Genomic DNA, 18,494 nt, shown 5'->3' with positions numbered 1-18,494 from the left:
TTTTCCCATATAAATGAATGGTAATTGCTTCTTCACTTTACGACATTTCGGCTTACAAACAGTTTCATGGGAATGCTCTACCTTCGGATAGCAGGGGAAACCTGTATTTCAATTGTGAAGGGAAAAATAATTCTGATAGTGGCATCACACTTGAGGATCTAGAAATAGCAAAGGATGATCCGTTTTATCTGGCAGTTCTGCGAATGGAAAATGAGATCAAACAGAATTCCAGAAATCTATTTGACATATCCATATTCCTAATCCACATTTCTGAGATATTTTTAGGGAGAGAATAGAATTTTTGATGTCCTAGAATCTTTTTGACTGCAGCATATGAATGGTCCTTGTGGGTTCAGTTAAGGAAGTGCAAGAGTAAAAGGATCCTGATGGCAGTTATATGCAGGCCTGCAACAGTAGCTGGGACGTGCACCACAGATTACAACGGGAAATAGAAAAGGTGTGTCAATAGGATATGATAGTCATGGGAGATTTCAACATACAGGTCGATTGGGAAAATCAGGTTGGTAATGGATTTCAAGAGAGTGAGTTTATTGAATGCCTACAAGATGGCTTTTTAGAGCAATTTGTCATTTAGCCTACTAGGGGATCGGCTATACTGGATTGGATGTTATGTAATGAACTGGAAGTGATTGGAGAGCCTAAAGTAAAAGAACCCTTTGGAGGCAGTGATCACAATATGATTGAGTTCAACTTGAAATTTGATAGGCAGAAAGTAGTCTGATGTAGCAGTAAAGGAAATAAAGGAGCAAAGGAAATTACGGTGGTATGAGAGAGGAGCTGACCAAAGTAAAATGGAAGAAGATGCTGGCAGGGATGACAGCAGAGCAGCAATGGCATGAGTTTCTGGGAAAAATGAGGAAGGTGCAGGATAGATGTAGTCCAAAAATGAAGAAATATTCAAATGGCAAAATAGTACAACCATGGCTGACAAGGGAAGTCAAAGCTATTGTAAAAGCAAAAGAGAGGTCATACATCAGAGCAAAAATTTTAAAACTTTTAATAACCTACAGAAAGCAACTAAAACAATCATTAGGAGGGAAAAAGATGAAATGTGAAAGGAAGCTAACAAACAATATCAAAATGGATAGATGAACTGCACCCTAGGGTTCTAAAAGAGGTAGCGGTAGAAATTATGGTGGCATTAGTAATGATCTTTCAAAAAAATCATTGGACTCTGGCATGGTGCCAGAGGACTGAAAAATTGCAAATGTCACTCCACTCTTTAAGAAAGAAGGAAGACAGGAGCAAGAAAGTTATAGACAAGTTAGCCTGACCTCAGTGGTTGGGAAGATGTTGGAGTCAATTGTTAAGGACGAGGTTATGGAGTACTTGGTGACACAGAACAAGGTAGGACAAAGTCTGCATGGTTTCCTTAAGGGAAAATATTGCCTGACAAACCTACTGGAATTCTTTGAGGAGATTACAAGTAGGATAGATAAAGGGGGAGGCAGTGGATATTGTATATTTGGACTTTCAGAAGGCCTTTGACGAGTTGCCACACATGAGGCTGCTTACCAAGTTAAGAGCCCATGGTATTACAAGAAAGTTACTGGTATGGTTAGAGCATTGGCTGATTGGTAGGAGGCAACGAGTGGGAATAAAAGGATCCTTTTCTGGTTGGCTGCCAGAGACTAGTGGTGTTGCAGAGTGGTCAGTGTTGGGACCTCTTCTTTTTATGCTGTATATCAATGATTTGGATGATCGAGTAGATGGCTTTGTTGCCAAGTTTGCAGATGATATGAAGATTGATGGAGGGGCAGCTAGTGTTGGGGAAACAAGTACGCTGCGAAGGACTTAGACAGATTAGGAGAATAGGCAAGAAAGTGGCAAAAGAAATACAGTGTTGGTAAATGCATGGTCATGTACTTTGGTAGTAGAAATAAATTTGCAGACATTTTCTTCAGGGAGAAAATCCAAAAATCTGAAATGCAGAAGTACTTAGGAGTCCTTGTGCAGAAGACCTTAAAGGTTATCTTGCAAATAGAGTCAGTGGTGAGGAAGGCAAATGCAGTGTTAGTATTCATTTCAAGAGGTCTAGAATGCCATAAGACCATAAGACATTGGAGCAGAATCTGGCTATTCAACCCATTGAGACAGCTCTGCCATTCCGTTATGGCTGATCCCACATTCCACTAAACCCCATATGTCTGTCTTCTTCCTATTTCCTTTGATACCCTGACCGATCAGAAAACGATCAACATTTACCTTAAATGTACGCATGGACTTGACCTCCACTGAGTCTGTGACAGAGCATTCCACAGATTTATTACTCTCTGGCTAAAAAAATCCTCCTTAACTTTGTTCTAAAGGGTCGCCCCTCAATTTTGAGGCTGTGTCGACATTGCATTTGCCTTCTTTACCAGAGATGGAACCTGTAAATCAAATACAAGATTTAAATTAAAAATTTAACACAAGAGCAGGGATGTGATTCTGAGGCTTCATAAGGCACTTGTGAGACTTCATTTTGAGTAATGTTAACAGTTTTGGGCTCCTCATCTAAGAAAAGATGAGCTGGCATTGGAGAGAATTCAGAAGAGATTCACAAGGATGATTCTGGGAATTAAAGGATTATCATACGAGGAACGTTTGATTGCTCTGGGTCTGTACTCGCTGGAATTTAGAAGGATGAGGGGGGTGGATCTCATTGAAACTTTTTGAATGTTGAAAGGCCTAGACAGAGTAGATATGGAAAGGATGTTTCCCATGGTGGGAGAGTCTGGGACAAGAAGGCACAGCCTCAGGATAGAGGGGCATACATTTAAGACAGAGATATGGAGAAATTTCTTTTGCCAGAGGGTGGTGACCTCATGGAATTTGTTACCATAGGCGGCTGGGGAAGCCAGGTCGTTGGGTGTATTTAAGGCAGAGTTTGATAGGTTCTTGATTGGACACAGCATAAAAGGTTATAGGACGATGGCTGGGGAATGGGGCTGAGGAGGGGAAAAAAGGATCAGCCATGATTGAATGGTGGAGCAGATTAGATGGGCCAAATGGCCTATTTCTGCTCCTATGTCTTATGGTCTTATGGTCCTAAGTTCTCAACATTCTATATTAATAATTCATATTGCGCTTCTCAGAACCTTTTTTAGAAGGAAGAGTTTATTGATGTAAATGAAAATAGCTATTTTATGATTTGAAACTTGGCTCAAGTGCATAAAAGAATGTTTAGTCTGAGTTTAATTCTCATAATAAAATCTTCAGCTACCAACATTTCTTTTGCATATGATTGTCTGTCTAGCCCGTTTGGTATGGTCTTTCATTGATTCCATTGTGTTTCTTATACCCACAAAAAAATGAATCTCAGGGTTGTATGTGGTGACATACATGTACTTTGATAATAAATTTACTTTGAACTTTGTTGCTCACATAAAAATAGAAAAAATACTTAATATCATTTCAGTTCCTCCCACTTTCTCCAAACCCAAGTTGGTCCTCAACTATAAGACCCAGTTATATCTGCCTTTACATTAGTCTACATTCCAAGCCTATGCTGGTAACACTTCCCATCTCTTACTCTACATTGATGACTGCATCAGGGCTGATTCAAATACCCATGCTGAGCTTGTCAATATCATCAACTTTGCCTCTGATTTCCACTCTGCCCTTCAATTGACTTGCTCCATCTCTGATACCTCTGTCCCCTTTCTTGTTTTCTTTGACTCTACCTCTGGAGACAGACTATCTACTAATATATTTTACAAATCTACTGACTCTCACAGTCACCTTGACTTATACCTCTTCCCAACCTGTCACTTGTAAAAATTTTATTCCTTTTTCTCAGTTCCTCCGTCTCTGTTCTCAGGATGAGGCTTTCCATCCTAGAACTTCTGAAATGTCCTCTTTCTTTTTTCAATGAATGGGGTTTCCCCTTCTATCCCCTGAATCTCCTCCATTTCTTGCATATCTGCCCTCACCCCATCCTTTCACCACCATAATAGGGATAAGGTTCTCTTTGTCCTTACCAACCACCCCATGAGCCTCCATATGGAGCATCTCATTCTCTGTAATTTCCACCATCTATAATGGACTCTGCTACTTAACCTTTCTTTCCCTGCCCTCTAATTCTCCACTTTCAGTAAAGGTTGTTCTCTGCGTAACTCCCTTAGCCACGTCTTTCGCTGCTGATCTCCCTCCTGCCACTTATCCCTGCAAGTTTGACAAGTGCTAAACGTGCCCCTTCACCTCTTCCCTCACTACTATTCTCAGCCCCAAACAATCCTCCAAGTCAGGTGACACTTCGTGTGTGAGTCTGGCAGAATCATTTACCAATCTCGTGTTTCGAGCGTGAGCTCCTCTTTAATGGTGAGACCTGATGTGGATTGGGGACCGCTTGGTCAAGCACCTTTGCTTCATCTGCCACAGAAGGCAGGATTTTCTGATAGCCACCTATTTCAATTTGACTTCCCATTTCCTTTCTGACATGTCAGTCCATGGCCCCAAAACCTGCAACAATGAAGGCACACTCAGGGTGAAGAAGCAACACCTGGTATTCCATCAAGGTAGCCTGATGGCATGAACATCGGTTTCCCTAACTTCCAGTAATTTCTCTTCCCTTCCTCTTTCTCTCTTATTCCATTCCCAGTTCTGGTTCCCCTCTCACTATTTCTCCTCACCTGTCCATAACCTCCCTTTGATGCCCCTTCTTGTCGTCTTACTTCCATAGTCCACTGTTCTCTCTTATCAGATTGCTTCTTCAACCCTTTAATTCTTCTACCTATCACCTCCCAGCTTTCACTCTATTCCCCCCACCCAACACTTTCCCCCCTCACCTGCTCTCACCTGCCACCTGCCAGCTTGAACACCTACTCCTCCCACCACTTTCTTATGTTAGCTTCTGCATCCTTCCTTCCCAGACCTGATAAAGGATCTTGACCCGAAAGGTCAACTGTTAGTTACAATTGTTAAACACAAAATAATTTATTGCAAAGTCGGTATTTAGTAGATGCAGCTTTGGCAGCAATTACAGCCTTGAGTCTGTGTGGATAGGTCTCTATCAGCTTTGCACATCTGGACACTGCAATTTTTCCCCATTCTTCTTTAGAAAACTGCTCAAGCTCTGTCAGATTGCATGGGGATTGTGAGTGAACAGCCCTTTCCAAGTCCAACCATAAATTCTCAATTGGATTGAAGTTTGGACTCTGACTTGGCCACTCCAGGACATTAAGTTTGTTGTTTTTAAGCCATTCCTGTATAGCTTCGGGTTTATGCTTGGGGTCATTGTCTTGCTGGAAAACAGTTCTCAGAAGTCACAATTCTCTTGCAGACTGCATCAGGATTTCCCTGTATTTTGCGGCATTCATTTTACCCTCTACCTTCACAAGCCTTCCAGGGCCTGCTGCAGTGAAGCATCCCCACAGCACGATACAGCCACCACCATGCTTCATGGTGGGGATGGTGTGTTTTTGATGATTTGCTTATTTTGGAGTTATGCCAAACATAGTGTTTAGTCTGATGGTCAAAAAGCTCAATTTTGGGTTTCATCAGACCATAGAACCTTCTTCCAGCTGACTTCAGTCTCTCACATGCCTTCCAGCAAACTCTAGCCAAAATTTCATGTGAGTTTTGTTCAACAGTAGCTTTCTCTTTGCTGCTGTCCCATAAAGCTGTGGCTGATGAAGCACTCGGGCAACAGTTGTGTATGCTCAGTCTCTCCCATCTCAGCCACTGACGCTTGTAACTCCTCCAGAGTTGTCATAGGTCTCTTGGTGGCGTCCCTCACCAGCTCCCTTCTTGCACGGTCACTCAGTTTTTGAGGACAGCCTTCTCTAGGCAAATTTGTAGCGGTGTTACATTCTTTCCATTTCTTGATGATTGACTTAACTGTACCCCAAGAGGTCACAAGGTGGGGACACAGGTGCTGGGAGAGGACCCACAAGCAGGACACAAACACGTCTTTCAATAAAATAGCGTTTATTACTCGCTACACAGAAAATCGGGAAATCAAGGAGAACAAAGAGGAACACAAACCTCGGACTAGGGTACTAGGGACTTGGATCGCCATGGACCTGGGACTTGGAAGCAGGGAACTGGCATCGCCGCGGCCATGACTTGGACAGCGGGAACATGGACAGCCGCGGACCTTGGACTTGGACAATGGGAACATGGACAGCCGCGGCCCTTGGACTTGGACAATGGGAACATGGACAGCCGCGGCCCTTGGACTTGGACAGTGGGAACATGGACAGCCACGGACCTTGGACTTGGACAGTGGGAACATGGATCGTCGCGGCCATGACTGGGACCCTGGGGACTGGGACCGCCATGGCCCTTGGACTTGGAGACTGGGATCCATGGATCGCCGCAGCTGGGAACGTGGAACCTGGATCGTCGTGGACACTGGAATAGGAGACTAGGACCTTGATTCACCGCAGCCAGAAACGTGGACACCATGGATTGCCGCAGCCAGAAACGTGGACACCAAAAACACAGGACAGGAACATTGAGCCAGGATTCCTCCTTCAGATCAGGCATCGAGCCGGGACTCTTCTTCAAGGGGACAGATGCGGACACAGGGCATGAACATCGAACCAGGACTCTGCCTTCCACTCAGGCAATGAGCCAGGACTCTTCTTCGAGGGGTAGACACAGACAATGGGCAAGAACATCGAGCCAGGACTCCGCCTTCCACTCAGGCACCGAGCCAGGACTCTTCTTCGAGGGGTAGACACGGACAAGGGGCAGGAACATCGAGTCAGGACTCCGCCTTCAACTCGCCCCTGGTAGATTGACCTTGCCCGGACCCACTCTGGCGAAGGAAGGCGAATTGCTGGTACTCCGATGCGGGCTGGATAACTTTGGCTTGTGGTAGCGACAGCGACTTGCTAAGGCTTGTTAACACTCTTGCCCCGAACGGCTCAAGCCAGGGGCTTATAAGCTGCCGGTTTGGGTCAAGAGTAGATCACCTTAATTGCCAAGCTCAAGGGACACGTGAAACAGAATTAGAAGGGAACAAAGAGTCAATGGTCCGGATCATAATGCAACCTAACTAAATTTAAAGGGGAACCGATCCGGACCATGACACAAGAGATATTCAGTGACTTGGAAATGTTCATGTATCCATCTCCTGACTTGTGCTTTCAATAACTTTTTCGCAGAGTTGCTTGAAGTGTTCTTTTGTCTTCAGGTTGTAGTTTTTGCCAGGATACAGCTTCACCATCAGTTGGACCTTCCAGATACAGGTGTATTTTTACTATAATCAATTAAAGCACCTTGACTACACAGCAGTGATCTCTATTTAACTAATGATGTGCCTTTGAAAGCTAATTGACTGCACCAGTGATGATTTGGTGTGTCATATTAAAGGTAGTGAATACTTATGCAATCTTTTTTTTGTGTTTTATATTTGTATTTAATTTAGATCCCTTTGTAGAGATCTATTTTCACTTTGACACAAAAGAGTTTTTCTTTCTGTTGATCAGTGTCCAAAAAGCCACTGTGATTCAATGTTATGAAACAAGAAAGCATGAAAACTTCCAAGGGGGTGAATGTTTTTTCAGGCACTGTATATAGTTCAGGAATTAGTATTGCAGTATGAGAGAATACGTACACAACGCTGGAAGGACTCAGCAGGTCAGGCAGCATCCGTGAGAAAAGAGTAGCCAACGTTTTGGGCCGAGAGGACCTGCTGAGTCCTTCCAGCGTTGTGTACGTATTCTTTGATCCACAGCATCTGCAGTTGTATTTTTGAGTATTGCAGTATGCAAAGGAGGAATGTTAATGAAGCTGGTATAAGTATAACATGAACAGTAAATCAAAGATCGCCTGTTATATTTATATTATCCTGCTTTATTTTTGATGTGCTTAGAGAGTATACAATATAACAATTTTGGATTTCTCACTCAGCTTTTATATTTATGCAAGACATTCTCCTTATGTTTTAATTCATGATGCAGATGTTATTAACAAACCAGCATCTAATCCCCAATCTTAATTCCCCTTGTGGAGCAGCATTCTTGAACTACTCTCTCTGTGCTGGTGAGGAGGAGTTTGGGATTTTGACTCAGTTATTACTCAGAAATGACCTTGGTAATTTAAAGTCTTTCAGCAAGTTTAGTCATAGATGTTCACGTAGAGTCTGTGAATCTATTTGTTATTTTCAAGGGTACTGAATTCTTTGAATACAATTCAAAGAGATGTAAGAGAGAATTTGCATGAATATGCCATTTCTAAACTCCCACCTGAGGTTTTGCTTTTCATTTTACGGTATTTAACTGAAACAAAAATATGTCATACATAATTAGGGCAATTAAAACTTAATTAGCCAAGGTTATAAGTATAAACATGACAGAAATTTACAATACTTTTCTTTTTGGAAATACAGTGTTTGGATTTGAAGGATCTAACAAGAAGTTCCCAACATAGTTTTTACAGTAAACAGTTCAAAAATAATTTAAAAGTGCTATTTTCTCTATTGGCAGCATAAAATTGCTCGGAGCATTCTGGAGTTCGGAGTTCAATTCCGACACCATTCTGTAAGGAGTCTCTGCACGTTCTCCCTGTGGAGTGCGTTTGTTTTCTCCGAGTCCTTTGATTTCCTCCCACTGTCTAAAGATAAGTTAATTGGTCATTGTAAGTTGTCCCATGGTCAGGTTACGGTTAATCGGGTTTGTTGAGGCGGTGTGGCTCAAAGAGCTACAAGGGCATACTTCGTGCTATCTTGCTAAAGCAAATAATCCAGTAAAACGTTGTATTTTCAGGCAACCAATTACAGCAATATATCTTCAATATAAGGCATTTTCAATGTACTGTAATCCCGCGGCTTCGTGTTTACGACTACGGAAATAAACTGGTTAATAATATACAGTGTATCACAAATGGTTTATGCTTTGCACCATTACATTCAGAGCTTTGAAATGACATTCTGTTGATAGCATAGGAGAATGTATGTCACCAAACACCAGATTGTGCATCACACAAAATAACATTGACAATAAACCCCTATGGATGGTGCTAGATTAATAAATTTTAGCTACAGTTTTGCAATGCTCTGTCAGCACTAAAGCGGCAGAGTAATCAATATATGTTGTTCCTTTTTACTTTTCTGTTTCTGTTTCTAAGTTAGTATAATAATTTTATTATTTGCTTGATGCATGATATTTATTTACTATTATTGTCTTTCAGGGTCTTTCAGAAAATGATGTGGTTGTTCATGTGTCCCTGATTGCTGAAAGCCAGCGGTATGTAATGCATAGCCCATGAGATAGGCTATTATAAGCCTCTGCCTTATCTATATTTGTTCGTTCTTTAGCCAAATGATTATACAACTACCGCACTGAGAATACTAATTTAGTTATAAATTGTGCCCATAGGCATTAATAACCTGCATTGATAAATCAGTTGATGAATTTTACAAGGTTTTCATTACTATGTGTTACGTTATTATGAAAGTTATTGTGCTCTGTTTGTAGCCTTCAAGTATTTCTCAGCACATACGGAATACAAACACAGACACCTCAGCAGGTGGAGCCCATCCAAATATGGCCTCAACAGGAGCTTGTGAAGGTAAATGGTAGAATCTGCTCTTTGCATGTTGCAGTCAAAGTGTTTGTAGCTATTAGACAGAAATACTTCACTGAGAATCCTCAGTTAATGCTTTGTAAATAGCATATGATTACATTGCTATGCAACCAACGTTGTGCTTATAACCTAACCTATTAAGTATTGTGATAAATGGCTGCAGTCCTTGGACTGAACAGAAACTGTGCTGCAATAACAGCTTCTCAGTTTCATAGAAAGTTGATTACAACAAATACTCCTATCAAATACTCCTATCATTTCAAATGTCTGACCTACTATTCCCCAATATATGTGTTAGTGTTTCATCTTTCTGCCTTGAATGCCAATGAGCAGTATGATCACCTGCATAAAAAAATGTAGTCACAACATTGTAAAATTAATTTACATGTCAGAGTTTTTTCCCTTAGAAAGATTTGCCTAAATGTTGTGATGTATAAAATTATAGAATGAATAAAATCTAACTCAATTATAAATGGTCATTACATCAGACAATTCTGTTTGTTATGATGCCTTATGTATAAAGTGAGCATCTCAAAGTATGTGTATACTTTTCCTTACAAGTGAATTAAGGACTTAATTTAGGCCTGTCTCTCAAGGCAAAAGAAATGTTGTACTGAATTGGAGGATGAAAAGATATTATCCTGGACCAAAATACTTAAATCCTGAAGAGAAGATACTGTATATTCTGGAGTATAAGCCAACCTCACATTTTCAAGGTTAAAAAAGTGACTTTTTCATGTTACCTTTGTATAAGCTGACCTCTTTTGTAAAGGTTTTTGATTTAACCAGAAAAGATCACAAGATCTCACATGCCAGTACTCAGCTTTGCCGGATCCGGACCCTGGAAATTTTGTGAACCAGCACCTGCTAAGAAAACAGGCCTACAGATGTAGAACGTTATAGGTGAATTCTTAATAAATAAATCAGGGAGAGAAATTTTGGATTAGGTTTCAAATGGAAAAGAATCCTCTGAAATGTAACCCCCGTGAAACCATCGTAATCTCGTTAAAACATAATACTGGGTGGCGGGATCAGTACGTGTATTCAGTATTGAGTTTGGGACCACCATGTACAAAAGATTAAAACAAATACAATATGATGCTGGCTTCAAGCTGAAGGTTGTTGATTTTGCTAAAGGAACGAATAATTCTGAAGCTGCTAAGAAGTTTGGTGTAAATGAGAGAGAGTGGAGAAAGGCAGAGGACACGCTGAGGGAAATGCCAAAAGACGAAATGTGCAAACTGCGGGAAAACATGCCAGTGGCCAGAACTGGAAGAAAATGTTTTAGACTGGGTGAATCACCAGCGATCATCTGGATACATTGTTACCAGAGAAATGATTAGAGTTCAAGCATTGAAATGGGATGAAAAACACCGTGAGGTCAGCGAAAATTTCAAAACTACGCGATGCTGGTGCACCCGATTTATGAATAGACGTGATCTTGTGTTGAGACAAAAAACAAAGATTGCTCAGAAAATTCCCGCGGGGTGTTGTTTACATTCAAGAACGCTGCTGGATGGACAAAGTGGGTTGCTTGAAGTGGGTTAAAGAAGTGTGGTGTCGACGTCCCGAAGGTGTCAGAAAGGAAAAGTCGCTACTTGTCTGGGACATGTTCAAAGCGCACTTGTCAGGTGAGACAAAAGCAGCACTGAAAGCTGAAAATATGGACATTACAGTCTTCTCCGGTGGTTTGATGTCCGTGGTCCAGCCACTAGGTGTGAGTTTAAACAAACCAAAGAATTCATGCGTCGACAGTGGAACCAATTTGACTCAAAAACAGCCAATAAATACGACCTGTCTTCCGTGTATTTGTTTTTCCAAAGTTAGCACCCTCTGTATAAGCTGACACCCTAATTTTAGGACCAAAATTTAGGGCAAATTCTCGGCTTATACACCGGAATTTACAGTAGCTACCTTGATTTTTCTGTTTATAGGAACGGAAGTTAGAATACAATATAGCATAGTACAGCACATTACAGATTATTTGACCCACAATATTACGCTGACCATTTAACCTACTCGAAGATCAATCTAACGCTTCCCTCTATTTTCGTTTCATCCACGTGCCTACCTACAGGTCTCTGAAATGTTTCTAATGTGTCCATCTCTACCCCTAATCCATGTACCTACTATTCACTGTGTAAAAAATACTTATCTCTGATATGTCCTTGTACTTTCCTAAAATTATACCCTCTCCTAATAGTCATTTCTGCCCTGGGTAAAAGGCACTGGCTGTCCACTCATTGAGTCATAGAATAGAATCAGAGTTATACAGCATGGTAACGAGCCCTTTGGTATGTGTTCCATGCTGCCCAAGGTGCACCCTCCAAATTAGTCCTATTTGCCAATGTTTGACAGATGACTTTCTAAAACTTTCAAGACCACGTATTAGCCCAGTTGTCTTTTAGAAGTTATTGTTGTACTTGCCTCAACCACTTCTTTTGGCAGCTGGTTCCTTACACGTAGCACACTTTGTGTCCAAAAAAAAGTTACCTGCACTATTACCTCTCACTGTTTATATTCAATGTTCTGATCTATGAAGGCAGGTGTACTAAATGTTACTTTCACCAGCCAAGTTATCCATGACTTCAATGAACCATGTTATAGTACCCCAACAACCCTCTCTTCTACCACACTCCCCAGGGCCCTGATGTGCACTGTGAAAGTCCTAGCTGGATTTGATTTTCCTTGTAATTATGTGAATTAAGACCCTAGACCACAAAATGCAAGAGTAGAAATGGGCCATTTGGCCCATCAAGTCTGCTCTGCCATTTCATAATGGCTAATCCATTTTCCTTCTCAGCCCCAATCTCCTGTCTTCTCCCTTTATCCCCTCATGCCCTGTTTAATCAAGAACCTATCAATTTCTACCTTAAATATATCCAATGACTTCCCTCCACAACCATCTGTGGCAACAAATTCCACAGATTCACGACTCTCTGTCTAAAGAAATTTCTCCTCATCGCCATTCTAATATGATGGCCCTCTATTTTGATGCTGTGTCCTCTGGTCTTAGCCTCCCCCACCATAGGAAACATCCTGTCCGCATCCATTCTACTGAGGCCTTCCAATGTTCAACAGGTTTCAATGAGGTCACCTCTCATTCTTCTGAATTCAAGGGAGCAGAGGATCAGAGCCATCAAACGTTCCCCATATGATAAACCTTTCAATCCTGGAATCATTTTTATGAACCTCCTTTGAACCTTCTCCAATGACAGTACATCCTTTCTTAGATAAAGAGCCCAAAAATGCTCACAGTATTCCAAGTGAGGCCTCATCAGTGCTTTATAAAGTCCCAACATTACACCCTTACTTTTACATCCTTACTGTTTCAACCTGTAAATTAACCTTAGGGAACCCATTACTGCCTTCCAGCAGTGCAATATCTACTCTTGCCTCTCTTTTGCACTTTATATATCAGAAGAAACTTCTGGTATGCAAGTATGTTTACAGTTAGCCAGATCTCCCTGAATTCCCTGCAGTCAAAACTTCCAGAGCAGCCTACTTGTGGAATCTTATCAAAGGCTTTACTGAAGTCCATATAAACCACATCTACAACCTTGCCCTCATCAGCCTTCTTGGTCATCTCATCAAAGCTCAATCAAGTTGATAAAACATGATCTCCAATGCACAAAGCCCTATTGACTGCTTCTGATGAACCCCTGTTTTCTAGATGGACACAAATCTTATCCCTCAGAATCCTCTCCAGTAACTTACCTACCATAAATATTAGACTTAGCAGCCCAGAGCTCCCAAGATTTTCCTTTGTTACCCTCCAGTCTAACACCACGTCCCCATGTCTAATGATGACACAAATACCATAACCACGGCTCCTGCAATTTCTTCTCTAGTCTCCCACTGTGTTCTAGGACATACCTAGTTAGGCCCTGAACAATTGTCAACCTTCATGCTTTTTATGTATCAAGCAGCTCATCTACTATAATGCAGTATATCTTCACAACTTCTCCATTTACTTTTCTTAGTTCAGAGGTTTCATGTTTTTCTCCATGGTAAAAACAGAGAACTATTCATGAAAATGGCATCTCCTGCAGATGGTCTTTGAATGGTCCTATTCTCTTTGTAGCTAGTCTTTCTCCCTTAACATCCTTATGAAATCTCTTTGGATTTTCCTTGAGCTTCTCTGTCGAAGTTAACTCATGACACCTTTTGTTGTGGAAACACTAACTAAGAACACCAGAGTGAGTTCAAGTTTCGTTTTAAGAGTTTATTAACATGATATCATGCAGAGTCTGCAGCAGTCTTCACCTCCACCAGAGCTCTGATGTTTAGGTTATACAGCAAGACAAGCTCCACATAATTTTGTTCAGCATCCCATAGTCAGTACATGATCAATCATTTCAAAGACATGTCAATTATCTTCCAGCGTGAGCCTGATTCCCTGTTATCAGGACTCATGATTTACCTCTGAATGCAAGTCTAACAGTTTCTTTGCTCCCTGTTATCGGGACTCATAATTTACCCCCAGACACGTTCTCCCTCCTGGTTCCAAGGGCTTAGTATATTGTTTATTGGAGTTCCTGGTACTGCACTTATCATCCAAGGTTTTTCTTGACTCGCATCAGCAGTCTTAAATCCAGCTGTTCCAGAATGGTCAAGTATCCCATCATACACTAGTTTTAACCATTTCCACCACACCTTTCTGCTCGCCTGATTCTTGAATGCATTCCTGCATCTCTTACACTGCTGCAGAGAATCAATTGATAACAGCTGCTTGTATCTGACCCATTACTCCTCCTTTTTCCTGGTCAGGGCCTCAATATCCCTCACTACTTATGCTTTGCTTTTTGCACTACTTATTGAATTTATTTTTATATCCATGTCTTATTGTAGTTTATAGTATTTTTATGTATGTCACTGTACTGTTGCTGCAAAATGACAAATTTCACAAAATATATTAATGATAATAAATCTAATTCTGATGGTCATCTCTGATTTCACCAGTTTTCTAGCCACAGATTAATTTGCCATATTCTGCTATTCTTACCCTTAATAGCATGTTGACCATCAAGGTCCTGCTTTTTAACATCTTCCCTAGCTCCCTATGTTCACTCCGTAGGACCTCAACCCTCACTTCTCTTTGTCATTTGTGCCAATATGCACAACTTCTGGAAGCTACTCCTCTCCTTTGAAAATGCTCTGCAGCCACCCTGTATCATCAAGGACCCTGGCACCAGGGAGGCAACACCCCATTTTGGAATCCCTTTTGCGCCACAGTTTGTGCCCCCTAACCAATGAGCCGCCTTCACTGGAACTTAATTCCACATTCTGTTTTGGAGGCATTGAATTATCTGCATGATTAAATGTTTAATGTTATACAAATCCTATTAAATTGAAAATATAAGTGCTAGTATAGTGAGTGAGTGGTGATTTAGAACATGCTAAAAAAAAAACATTTAAACATAGTGCAGCATTGATCGGTGCAAATTGGCCAATGACCTGTGGTCAAGGAACAACTTTGGTGGGATTACTGAATTGATGGTATTATTAAAGTGAAGGATATTCTGTTTTGTTTTACCCTCAGTGGTAATTAACTTAGAGGAATATAGATTTGAAGGAAGTGAAGGCTATAGATGGTAGTAAGCATAAATTTGACCTGAAGCTTTGAGAATTTATTAGTTCTGGAATTAATGATTGTCTACTCCTCGGGTGACTCCTGCTGACTATACATCAGTAAGTTGGCATTGCTGGTAGGTCCGTACTGCCTATGGGACAGCTCAATCTGAAGTACTGGTTGTAAGCTATTATTCACTGAGTATGTTTGATGGTTCATTTATTTTCTTGCAGTTTTGAATTTAGTCAAATTGGTTTTCATTCGGTCTAGTTTCAGATTTTATACAATGCTATCAGGGATACTGCTTGACTGGACTGGGATAGGTTCCTCACATTTGGTAGTGAAGAAAAATTTACTGAATTGACTTACCTCAGTTGTCCTACCTAGTTTTATTCATTGTACTTGAAGTAGTTTTCTGTAACTGAAAATTGTTTAATACTTAAGTTTTGTTTGTTAAGAAGTACACTATACTGTAGGTCCCAAATGTCTGATTGCACCGTCCTTGCTATTAATCAGCTTGCATAACCAGTAACTGCCAGTGCTGAAGGCTGCATACAAAGAAAAATCAATATTAGAATGAAACATCATCTTTGTTTCATGCACAAATTGGAACTACTTTATCGATCCTTTTTTAAAGCAGAGAAATTCCAGTCTTTATTATATTTCATATATTTGTAATGTTGATACTGCTTGCCACCATTTTCTGAAAATATCACAAGGATTTGTAATAATACAAAGGCCTCTCTCTTGTCCAGTTCTTCTTTAGCCCCTGACACAGAAGTAGCAGGAAGCAGATAACAAGAGCTGGACGGTCCATGCTTAGAACCATTATTTTCTTTATAGTTATTTTATTTTTGAATCTGAACTCTTTCAATAGGTACATTTAATGTCTGAGAAATGTATACAGAATACGTCCTGAAATTCTTTGTCTTTGCAAACATCCCCGACAGAGGAGTGCCCCAGAATGAGTGACAGTTAAATTTTAGAACCCCAAAGCCCCCCTCCAACTCCCACACACAAGCAGCAGCAAAGCAATGACCCCCCCCCACCAACTAAAGAGCATCAGCACCCCCTACCGAGCACTCAAATGTGCAGCAAAGCATCAATAAAGACAGACTACTCATTCACCCAGTAATTTGACATACCACAGGCATGTTCTCTCCCTAATAAGGGAAAAAGAGATATCCCCATTTCACAGCGAGAGGGGAGACATAACAACTGGCTGATTTATGGAGTTAAAAGTCTTGCGTTGCTTTTTCCAACCTCTGTGCCCAAAGAACTCGTGTCTCTGGGCACACAGACAGCAGCCAGTTTGCTGCTTTCGATCTTTCGTGTATGCCACAACATATCAGACAGCAGCACTGGCCTCAAATCAGCCCGTCTCTAGAGCCATGAAAATCCGGCACCCTGAAGGTGTGCTTGTCTTCCAGACTGTGTCCTTAGCATACCAAAAAGTGACTGGTCGTGAAGCCCTGAGAGCTGGTCCCATTTCTGCAAAGAACCGGAGTCAGCGTGTATCTGCAGGTCAGGGTCTTCAAAAGAACCTTGAAAGGGAAAAAAGGAGATACCAAAGATAGAAATAGAGCTGTTTCCGAAGATGCAAGCAAAGGAGTTGCCGTTAGGCGTCATTATCTTCCTCAGCTTCACCCACTTCAACAAGGTCATCTTCAAATATAACTCTCAAGATTGAGGTTCATTTATTTTCTTGCAGTTTTGAATTCAGCCAAAATAGTTTAGTTGCATATTTTATACAGTGTGTCAGCAGCTTATTTTTCTACAGTCTTCCTGAAGACAGATTCACCTATTTGAGTAAAATAGAGTTGTAGGAAATTCAGCTTGGGAAGATGGAGACGGTGGAGAAATGGTGGTCCACACCACCATTTATTGAAGAATGCATGCTAAGTGCTTAAAGGAAGTATGTTGAGCATTTTAGTGTCTCTTTTAAGAACCATAAATGAGGCCACAAATCTCAGAAATGTTTCTCTAAGCATGCCTGTTATAAGCTCTGTCCAAGATAAAGTTCTTGATGAATTAAGCATTGGCCCAAAGTCTTTTATAGATCAGAGATACTCAGTAATTAATTCTGAAGTGTTTTATTTGTCTGCAGTAATTGCAACAGTTTAAATTTAGTTTCCTTATTGTGTATATTGGATGGTTCATCGATTTATAATTTCATGGATTTCTTGCTGTGCAAAAATTCTAATGCTGAAATACATCTGCCAAGTAGTCTTGAGTGAAAACTGGGATTTTGTATTTGTTTCCAGTTTTCAAAAATTGCAGTCACGTGTAGCAAGATATATTTAAATGAAATGTATAATTTTGGTTTTGCGTAACACAGAATGTTTTAAAACAAAATTTCCATAGTTAGTCATCAAGTCCTGACTTTATATGTCAATGTACATGGCCCATCAGTGGCATCAGCAGAGCTCTACCAGGAGGTATTTCTCGCAGGTTGGCGGTGGTTATTTAAAAAGGGAACCTCAAGGGTGTTTGTCCATTGTACGTAGCCCATCAGCAGTGTCAACAGAGCTCTCTGAACTAAATAAAAGTACAGAAGGGATAAGCAGTGCAGCCATTGTCGGGAGTAGGCCAATGGTGAGAGTAGAAGCGACAGGCTTTGGCTCAAACCAGTCTTCGACTCGGAGGAAGCGTTGGCTCTGTGTAAAGCGTCTGTTACAGTTTCCTTTTTATCTTTTCCCCTCTCTTACTGTACCATTTAAATGGCTGTGGTGTGTTCTTCATGCCAGAACTTGGAGCCTTGGGAGACCCAGAGTCTCCCGGGGAACTATATCTGCGTGAAGTGCATCCGGCTGCAACTCCTTGAAGACCGTGTTAGGGATCTGGAGCAGCAACTGGATGACCTTCAGCTTGTACGGGAGAGTGAGGTTATAATTGATCAAAGTTACAGGGAAGTAGTCACCCCAAAGTTGTGGGAGGCGTGTAGCTGGGTGACCGTCAAGAGAAATGGAAATAGGCAGTTAGAGCAGAGCAGCCCTGTGGCCATCCCCCTCAAAAACAAGTATACCATTTTGGATAGTTTTGTGGGGGATGACCTCCCAGGAGAATACCACAGTGACCGAGTTACAGACATCGAACATGGGTCTGTGGTGCAGAAGGGAAAGAGAGAGAAGAAGGGAGCGGTAGTGATAGGGAACTCGATAGTGAAGGGAACTGACAGGAGATTCTGTAGACGTGAACGGGACACGCGGGAGGTATGTTGCCTCCCAGATGCCAGGGTCAGGGATGTCTCAGATCACATTCGCAACATTTCGGAGAGGGAGGGGGAGCAGCCAGATGTCTTGGTACATACTGGTACCAATGACATAGGAAGGAAAAGCAAAGAGGTCCTGAAAAGAAAATTTAGAGAGCTAGGTAGAAAGCTGAG

The 18,494-nt window shown here is 41.3% G+C and overlaps 1 protein-coding gene across 3 annotated transcripts in view; it reads left to right on the top strand.

Annotated features, from left to right (window-relative positions):
- Positions 1–18,494, top strand: part of phkb (phosphorylase kinase, beta) — a 264,413-nt gene that overhangs the window by 169,055 nt on the left and 76,864 nt on the right. For all 3 annotated transcript variants that reach the window (XM_073070072.1, XM_073070073.1, XM_073070070.1), the window contains 2 exons: positions 9,142–9,197; positions 9,429–9,522. In XM_073070072.1, coding sequence (XP_072926173.1) covers positions 9,142–9,197; positions 9,429–9,522 — 150 coding nt within the window. The remainder of the gene's footprint in view (positions 1–9,141; positions 9,198–9,428; positions 9,523–18,494) is intronic.

The sequence above is a fragment of the Hemitrygon akajei genome, chromosome 17 (assembly GCF_048418815.1).
Source record: "Hemitrygon akajei chromosome 17, sHemAka1.3, whole genome shotgun sequence".
Lineage (NCBI taxonomy): Eukaryota > Metazoa > Chordata > Chondrichthyes > Myliobatiformes > Dasyatidae > Hemitrygon > Hemitrygon akajei.
This window is presented reverse-complemented; position numbering and strand designations above follow the sequence as displayed.